Here is a 9,705-nt window from a genome sequence, read left to right as displayed (position 1 = left end):
ATGTGATAGTGCTCAAACTTATTGTCAAAATCTGAAAATAATAAATGAACGTCGAAATCAACCGACACAACTAATGAATGAATTGGGGAATTTATAATTGAGACTTGTAGAAAGATTAGTTAAAATCTTTTTTTGATTTAATATATTTTCTCAGATTGCACATATTTTCCCCATTTTCCATTGATCGAAAGTTCTACTTAGAGTATTTTTAATTAAATCGCACACATGCCTTTACTAGATAATTGCTGGAAATTGACAATAAATTACACTTGATTAATCTAACAAACAAAATAAATAACAAAATTCTCAAAGCCTTTATACTGATATGAGGGAATTGAATAAATCAGAAGATAATGAAATGAATTCGAACTTTTTTCAAATAGCCTTTATAATTTATTATTGCTGCTGATAAAAAACTTAAAAAATACAATACACATATACGTAGCTATAATTAGGAGAGGAGTTTTTGTTATAAGTAGAGTTAATCACATGGTTTACTCGGCATCGCTGGCCACGGACATGTCGGGAATCAGATCAGCATCGGCATCAGCTACTGAGGGTGGAGGGAATAAGAAAGGGTGCAAAGGAAGAGAGGGAGAGGGGGAACTTACCCTCATCCTGAGCATCGACGACAACGGACATGTCGGGAATCAGATCGGCATCGGCATCAACTGTTTGGGGAGGGGCGGGAATAAAAAAGGGAGCAAGGAAAGAGAGAGAGGAAGAACTTACCCTCATCCTGAGCATCAGCGAGAACGGACATGTCGGGAACCAGATCGGCGTCAGCATTGAACTGAGCAGCTAATGGAATCGAAAATTAAAAGGGAGCGATACTAGAGAAATCGGAGCTTACTCTCATTATCCTCGGCATCGACGGCAACGGACATGTCGGGAACCAGATCGGCGTCAGCATTGATCTCAGCAGCTATTGGAATCGTGATTTAAAAGGGAACGATCCTAGAGAAATCGGAACTTACTCTCATTATCCTCGGCATCGACGGCAACGGACATGTCTGGCACAGCAATCTCCTGGGGTTCAGCACCGTCAACTTGGAAGAGTGGAGCCTCGGCATTACGGGGTGTCGCATCATCGGCATCGCTGGCCACAGACATATCTGGCACCTGAATAACATCCTTACCATCCTCGATTGTGGACATGTCGGGAATCAGATCGACATTGTCCTGCTGGGTCCTTGGCACCGCAGCACCGTAGACGAGGGGCAGAAGAATTGCGATAATTGCTAGGTATTTCATTGTAGACTGTCTTGGAGTTCACTAAACATGCGCACACATTGGCAATGCGCTTTTATAGGCAGCCCTTATCAATTATCATTTAATTTACAAGCCACCGACGAGTGCTCTGCAGATAAGATTCTTCCCCAGTCCGAAGTAAAAATGGCAAATCTACATGCTATATAAATATAAATTTTGTCGAGTATTTTACCCGATCTCAATAGTTGTTTTGTATAATAAATACTTAGTTCATAGAGCTGATAAGCCTTGAAGTGTTAAAGGGGTGGAAATCAAAAGATATTCTTATGGATGTGAACTCTTGAAATTGTGTTTACCTCCTCTTCTCTTCCACTCAATATTAAATTTCCTTTTAAGAAACGAAGTGCAGTTATTAATAGATAGATACTACCTTTTTATTATACCTTGTGCTCAGTGATAATTTACATCAAAAGGCAGGGTATAACACATTAGATTTCCACTGAAATAAACCAAAAACCCAAGAAAAAATTTGTCAAATTTAAGAACTACAAATTTTATTTGAATAATATGGAAAACTTTTACAAACTAAATAGTAATTTTTCTGTCTTCAATGACGAAAATTAATCAATATTCAAAGCTGAATAAACATTAACATGAATAAATGTATCTGTGTGTATGTGTGTGTGTATTTCTACAATTTAATAAAAAAAAAATATATCAATTGATTTGATAAAAATTCGAAGATTTATCATTTTAGTGCTTAAAACCTACAAAAACAGATTTCGAAATTCCATAGAACTTTTTAGTAGTGGTCATTTTCTTGAAAGGGACTACATGCCCAATATGTCATCATCCATGGTGTCCTGGGGCTCACGCTTGAGACGACTCATGTCAAAGTAATCGGCTGCAATGACGCCCGCCATTTCCGTTTCCTCGTGCTCATTATTCGCAGCAGAGCTGACTGGCTGGGATTTGGATATGGATGGAGTTTTGGATTGGGTTTGAGCCGGGTTTTGGGGACGAGAGTCGGCTAGAAGATTGGCCACATTGGGAGCTGAGGTCGATTTGCCCTGCAGAAGGGACGAGCCAGTTGGTTGGGCAGGACGAACCGCCGAGACGGTTGATCTCTGCTGGGAGCTGCTCTTTACATTGGCAATGACCATGCCACGCTTTAGTGGCGGTGTGGAGATCGTGCAACCGCTCGAGTTGTTCCCACGCATCGAGTTGGGCGCGGCGAAGGCGTTGAACGATCCTCCCTGAATGCTGGCAATCTGCGGAGTCTTCTGTGGAACGGTGACGCCCCCAGTGGGTGACAGTTGCTTCTGGGCGACGGCAGCGCTTTGACGTACCAGGAGACTGTTGCCCGGAGCAATGGCCTGCGACTGTGGACTGTTGGAGTAGCGTACCCGCTGCTGGGGCGGCACCGTTGTCTGCGAGGGATTCACCAGGCGGCGCTTAAGAGTTTCCATCGCAACGTTGTTTGCCGGCGAGGAGCCGGCGGCAGCGACAGAGGTGGAGGCCAGGGAAGCGGTGGGCCCACCGGCACCGCAGATCGAGAATCGTCTGGCCATTTGACGCACCAGAACGGGCTCCTTGGAGATACCTGCAGTCACTGTTGGCTGGACACCTGGTGAAGCCTTGCTAGCTCCTCCTGAACCAGTAGCAAACAAGTTGGTCAAGGGATCGGCAATTCGTGGAGTCTTGGGACTGCTGTTGGGCACCACAAAGGCTCTACTTCCGCCCGGTACTGCTCGGGCGCTGCTGTTGCTATCGATGCTGTCCTTGCGCATGAGCATCATTGAAGCTGGTAAGGCATAGCCTCCGGACAGTACCTTCGTGTTGTTGCCCACCGGGTGTATGCGCAACACCCTCTCTTCGTCAACTCCTCCCGGAGTTGCCGCCAATTGCCTGATAATTCGCTGTGGAGCCCTTTGGATGCCCCCGCGCCCAACGGCCGCGACTTTAGCTGCAACTGGAGTTGCAGAGGAGCCTAAGGTTGAGTGCTTGGCAGCGCTTACCATGCTAACCAGCTCCCGGACAAGACGCAGTTCCGGGTCCGAGACGTTCTCAAAGCCGGACGGCGTGTTGATGTTGAAGTGCTGGACTTCTCCACTGTTGGGAAAGTCGGTGGCATCGTCGAATGTTTCCATCAAAGCGTGAAAGATCTTCTGCTTGAAGTGCATTTTCTGCCGCGAGTTCATCTCTTGCATCTGTGGTCGCACCATGTCCAGGAAATAATCATCCGAGCAGATATCCTGACTCCCCGTCTGCGTGGATCGGTCGCTACGCTTGACAACCGGCGGAGTAGTGCTCACAATCGGGGAGGCGGTAATGGAAGCTGTGACGGCTACCACGCCGGAGCTGGATGTGCTGATGGTATTAGTATTGTGGCTGCTCACGGGACCGCTGGTGGTGCTTATGACTAATGTGCTGCTCGAGGAAACTAGTCTCTGCAGAGGAGGAGACGATGATGAGGGTCCCGACACAGGTGGTATCTTCAAGGCATCCACCGACGCGGGAGCTGGAGGACGAGGAGCCAGTGTCGTAGGTACAGTAAAGGTACGCTTGGCAGGATTAACTGCCACTCGAGCAGGACCTTGTGGACGACCAACGCCATTGACTTGACGTACCGGAAAAGACTGCGTCGCTGGCTGCTGCTGCGACTGTTGCTGGCCAGGCGCAGCGGCAGGACGACGTGCTAGGACCAGTTGCTGGGACACCGGAGCTGCAGCACGCGGACGCGGAAAGATGTCATCCCTGGAGCCAACAGTAGATGGCTTGGGTGCCGCCGGTTTCGAAGGCGGTTTGGCCTGAGTTTTTGCCGCAGTCGGACTTGCGGCCAGGCTGCTCCTGGGCAGGGGTGTCATTTTGACGGGGGATGTCGAGCTGCGCAGACTGTTGGCAGCTCCAATGCACATCGATTTGCGTCGCTGGAGCCGTGTGACCCGCTGCTCCGTTACCTTCTGAATGGGCAACTCCTTGACCCGAGCTGGCATTCGGCGTCGGCGACGCCCACCGCCAATGCTTGCCGTCTCATCGGAGCAGTCGTCGGCCATCTGCTCAAAGGAAACGGCGGCGACAACAGGCATCATTTCTGATGGCTTCTTGCCAATAATAAGACAGTTTGGCGACGCCTTGTTGCTCTGTTTGATGAAGAACTCTGGCTTCTTGACGTTGACGTTCGCACTAGCAACGGTAATCGGTTTGGAATTGTCGGTAGAGGGCGCACCACGATCATCCGACAGATCCTTTTCGTTGTTGCGCAAGCTATTCTTTACTTTTTTCTCCTCCTCCTTTTCCTCCTTACTGTCTAAATTCTTTTCTTGCTGATTCTCCAGTTTGTTCTTATTCTCTGTTTCCTTCAACTTGTCTTCATTCTTTAACTTTTCTGCTCCCTTCGACTTCACTTCTTTTGATTTCTCAGCTTCCTTTGTCTTCTGTTCGTCCTTTTCCTTTATGCTATCGCTCTCACTCTCTGACTGCGTCTTCGTTGTCTGTCTTAGCTTTGACAACGGTTGATCATCGAATGACTCGGAGTGATCCTTCTCTTTATCTTTATAGTCTTTTTCTATCGACGACTCTTTGCTCGTGCTATCTCGCTCTCGCTCGAACGGGTCCTTTTCATCAGACACACACAGGTGCTGATTCAAAAACTTCATCTCTTCGGCCAAGTAGAAAGTGGGCCTCTTCAGCCCGACGCGATGACGCTGCTCGTCCGTATTTACCCAGCGAGCATAGTCTGCACGGATTTGACGCCAGCGCCGTTTACATTTATCCACTGTAGGCGTGCGAAAGAAAGAGACAAATATATGTGTTGCATACAGTAGAGTTAAAGTGACAACAGGGAAGAATATATATGTACATACAAAAGCAGAGGTAAAGTGACAGAATGCGTTGCAGGTAAATGGGGTGAATGGGTGTTGTATTCGTATACCTGAAAACCCAAACGACTCAACAGATGTCACAAGCAAACTACGGACTACCCACAAAATCTGACCGTATATAGATCCTTACACTAATCCCAACTCAATAAGCGCCATAAATGTAAACACGAAGCGCACGTGTCAAATTGCCTAAGCAACATTCCTAGGTTGTTATTAACAGGCTCAGGCACAAAATACTATTTAGCTTGACCAGATTTTATTTATTCCGTCCCTTTGGTTTTACTTCGAGTCAAAGTTTTAACATTATGAATTTTTTAATTACAAACATATATATTAATTAAAATAATTGCAAATTATAATATAAAATGTCACTTAGAAAAACATACATATATCTTTCAACTGATTGTGTTGTTGTAAAAAAAACACTTGTGAGATGATATCGCTGAGGTTAGTTTAGTTCTATGGCTGTAAACAAAGTAAAAGATTCACTTTTTTTTATACTTTTTCGATTTAAATTTAATTAATTATTTTACTGAAATTCTGTGACAATAAATCATTCAGTGTTTTATCAGTGACAAAATATCACTCAGTGATTTTGACACTGTTACTTACTTGCTTCGTGATTTTGTAACTGTTTGTTATGATATTTTCTCACTGCAGTGAAAACTACTTTAAAGTATAAGTGACGTAAACATCGCGCATCTCTAATAAACAATGGATTGTCATTTCTGTTGTACCTTTTTTTCAGATCCATAGTAAAATTCAAACGTGCACGCAATTTTTGTGGACACTTTAGATGTATGAAATAAAAACTCTAGGATGCTTAGGGATGTTACTATGGTTGATATTATTATATCGTAAAATTTGTTTTGTGACTGGTAGACAACAACAAAATATACGCTCATTCTACATATCGCGGGCATCAATATGTACTAAGGAATACAAATGGAAAATGTAATTTTAATGGGTATGCAAAGATAATTTAAGATTTAATTCGTTATTTTGGGAAGAGAAAACATGGTAGCAATTCAAAAATAAACAAACGTCCCTGAAAACATATATTTAAAAAATAAATAAATAAATAAAGTTAGGTTGTTTGGATAGGAGGCAGTCGAATAAATGGTTGGTAAATATATTTTAGTACTCTGTGTGGGTATATATATATATATATTACATTTGTACAAAGTATGTAACAGGCAAAAGGAGGCGTGGGAGATCCCATAAGGTACATATATATTTTTATTAAGCATCAACAGCCGTGTGGATATACCCGTATACAAAATGCAGATTTCCAAAAATTTAAGGCAGATGAAGTTTATTTCTTAAATAGTTTAATAAAAACCGAGACTCTTTAAAAATAATGGGGGTGAGTCTTTTAAGCTGGCATATGTCTACCTATATCTAATATATCCTGATCAAGTTTGGTTTAAATCGGTCAACTGTATAACATAGAATCACTCGGTCAAAAGCGATGTTTTAGTTCGAAAGCATTATTTGTTTTTTGAGATATTTCAACCAATCTGACAGAACTAATTTGGTTCAAATTGGTATCATATACTTATCTGTCATAGAAATGATCGGTCGATTCTAAACAATAATAAATTTTTTGTTCTTTTAAGATATATTAACCAATCTGAAAAAATACACGTATGAATCTGGGTTGGCCGATTCCTGTACAAATTTGAATCAAGTCGGTTCTCTGAAGTATAAAGGTTCGCAGATTATGAATATTTTTTGTGCTAACCGAATTTGGTTGGAACACGAATTACTGCGTTTGAAAGCGAGCCACAGATTTTGCATATATTGGGCATTTTCATGGTGTACTATTTTCTCAATCAAATAATTAAAAAAAATTTTTTTTTTTAATTTTGACAACCCGCTTTTCACCACGAATCATGGTGAATAAAATTGGCTCCGAAAATGAGGCCTGTGGTGAGTTAGTACTCCACTTTGTTAATTTCATCATGAACTGCTCCATACAAAATGTGTAGGGTTGCCAGGCAAAATAATAAAATAATATGGAAAGTGTGGTAGCCCTAAGAGACTTCACGAAATCAGTTCTGAGGCTGATTTCGTTTTGATTTCATTTCGATAATATGTGAGACCATGCATTTCGATAACATTATTTGGACGCACTTGTATTTGTTTACATTTTGTTGCGATTTTAATATGGCGAATGTTGAAATTTTCCTGCATTTTTAGAATTAATGATTAAATAACTCAATATTTAATGCAGAATAAATACTACAGATGTCCCAGATGGATATGACAGCTAAGAAAGAGCTGTGAGATTTGAAGCTAAGGCACGAAAATAGGTTAAAAAGTCGAAAAGGAGCTAATAATGTGTATAATTGCAGCTTAAGCAAATAGTATTATTCTAATTATACTATTCTGCAAGTAAACTATTAAAAAAAAAAAGGTCCAAGAAAAACAGATTTTACACTTTCATTTATCAATTTGTATTTTCCCGCCATTTTTTTAAATTCTCAAAATCAAAATCAAATCAGTGTGCAAAAGGGTCGATTCTGAAACTGATTCAGATTTGCTTAAACGAAATCGAAACCAAATCCGAATCTGTTGTAGGAATCCCACTATTAACACAATAAACTTGATATTAAAAATTCCTTTTGGTTCAACTTTTATTGGTGTTGGTAATATGGAGAAATTTTTAATTAATTTCAAAGTCAAATGTAAGTTTAATATCTCATTGTATGTGTATAGTATGTACAATAGTTGCCGAGAAAATGTAAATAATTTAATTTTTAAATTTATAAGTCTTTGCGTTGTTAAGTTAAGAAAAACAAGTCACATGAATTGATCTCTGACTAATTCTAATTTTTAAATTTAAAAGTTCTTACGTAATTTTTCAACAAATTCAGTTCAAAATAATAAATATTTACTAAGTATAAATGTATAATATATTATTTATATATGAAAAAATCTGAATTAGGTAGAAAATATTGCCAACGATACTATCGATATTAAAGTATCTCAAAGTATCGAAAATATCGAATGGTGCCAATATCGATAGTTTTCCAGCTATACGGTCTAGTGCGCTTTATTGACTTTATAATGATGGACAATATTAGCAGAACCTCACAGAGCTGGTTCGGTTCAAGTTTGTAAGCATTCTGAACCGAATCATGAACCGAACTTTAAAGATCAAAAACATAATTATTTTATATCTAAATCTTTCAGTCCCCGACTATAGATACCCTAAACACAATTTTGTTATGAGCATCTCCACAGAAACGTCAACTGGAGCCAAAACCTTAAAACTGATCATTAACTCAAATCTTGTTCTTCCAGAAACATTTTCAAGTTACTTGCTTAAACATTTTTCAAATTTTAAGGCCTACCGTCTGCATCTTGAATGAAATAAGTTTATTCTATATTTTTGCTGTTTAAAATAAAAGCCCATTTTTTGGGATGAACGTTTAATTTTATTTATTATCAAGTATCCTATTTAATTGGATCAAAATCGAATAAACATAACGGTAGTTACAGCTGTTTTAAGTTTTAAAACGACGCGAGCGCCTAAAGGTATGCAGTAGTTCTTATTCTGTTAAAGTTTAAAGTTCAAAAATAACTTGAACAACTAAATTGAATAACGGATATCATATAGCGTCCTTACTTGCATTCAATTTTTTATAATTGTATATTTTAATTTTACGGTGAAAAGAAATAGTAAACATTAATTTAAAAGTTTTTTGCAGAAGCTTATTTTCGTTTTAATTATCTGTTATTATCGCATATTAATTTTGAAATTACAATTCGTTAAATCGAATTCAAATCAAATAAAAGTCAATTACCAGCACTGAACGCGCTGCCAACTCGTTTGCAGGGGCCAACGATAAGAAGTGACAGCCGATATCCGATAACAATAATCGCGAATGCGCACGCCTCGTTTTGCAACACTACTTACCCGACACTCCTGTCTCCGCAGCTACCATGTCCCAACAATTCTCTGATGGTAGTCTTTTTCTATGATGTTCATGATTTGGATCATATAAAATCGATTGTTTCTCAATAGCGCGGCATAGTTTTACGTTTGATTTAAATGCTGGACTATTCGGCGAACCATACACTGACATTTTTCAACAGCTGGGCACGTACACCAACGAGCACTTTGTGGGAATTTTATTTTAACTTCACTTTACTACACGAAACTGGCGAGAAAGTTGCACGATACCAACACGCGTCGCTGAAGTAAAACTGAATGAGACAGTTGTGAGAACGACACACAGATTCACACACACACGGGATTGCTGCCAGAGAGTGCTGGCGTAGTCAGAGAGGCAAATACACTAGCATTGGTGTTGGTGATACAAACTGAATTGGCAGGTCAAGCTGGAGGGTTGCATTATTATTGTTAATGTCGATAAAATGGTGCAACAAAGCTCTACTTCTTATACTTTATTTTATGACTGTATATACTCATAAATTAGTGTAATACACAAGCTTACTAATTAACTTTAACTGTTGCAGCTTATTGATTAACTATTATAGGGTAAGTACTGTTCAAATTATAAAAATTAGTCTGTGAAAAACCAGGGTCTCAACACTATTATATTTTCTACAATAACTGCAACCGATCAAATATCGTTGC

General features: G+C 40.1%; 2 protein-coding genes across 9 annotated transcripts; both read right to left on the bottom strand.

Moving 5' to 3' along the window:
* Positions 1–370: 370 nt before the first annotated feature.
* Positions 371–1,288, bottom strand: LOC117786244 (serine-aspartate repeat-containing protein I). Of its 8 annotated transcripts, none has more exons than XM_034624383.1 (5): positions 978–1,286; positions 854–925; positions 733–801; positions 612–671; positions 371–553 (listed from the first exon to the last, which is right to left on the bottom strand). In XM_034624383.1, the coding sequence occupies exons 1-5, from the start codon at positions 1,252–1,254 to the stop codon at positions 495–497; spliced, it is 537 nt and encodes a 178-aa protein (XP_034480274.1). In that variant the 5' UTR covers positions 1,255–1,286; the 3' UTR covers positions 371–494. The 8 variants fall into 8 exon arrangements, with proteins under 8 accessions (XP_034480274.1, XP_034480278.1, XP_034480276.1 ...); XM_034624384.1 differs by having other exon boundaries at positions 381–550; positions 978–1,285; XM_034624387.1 differs by lacking the exon at positions 854–925 and having other exon boundaries at positions 978–1,288.
* Positions 1,289–1,749: 461 nt separating this feature from the next.
* Positions 1,750–9,294, bottom strand: LOC117786240 (flocculation protein FLO11). The gene is made up of 2 exons (XM_034624377.1): positions 9,022–9,294; positions 1,750–4,990 (listed from the first exon to the last, which is right to left on the bottom strand). Exons 1-2 carry the CDS (start codon positions 9,188–9,190, stop codon positions 2,043–2,045), a joined length of 3,117 nt encoding a protein of 1,038 aa, XP_034480268.1. The 5' UTR covers positions 9,191–9,294; the 3' UTR covers positions 1,750–2,042.
* Positions 9,295–9,705: the final 411 nt, after the last annotated feature.

The sequence above is a fragment of the Drosophila innubila genome, assembly GCF_004354385.1.
Source record: "Drosophila innubila isolate TH190305 chromosome 3L unlocalized genomic scaffold, UK_Dinn_1.0 0_D_3L, whole genome shotgun sequence".
NCBI classification, from domain to species: domain Eukaryota; kingdom Metazoa; phylum Arthropoda; class Insecta; order Diptera; family Drosophilidae; genus Drosophila; species Drosophila innubila.
The sequence above is the reverse complement of the archived record's forward strand: the minus strand, read 5'-3'. Positions and strand labels throughout refer to the sequence as shown.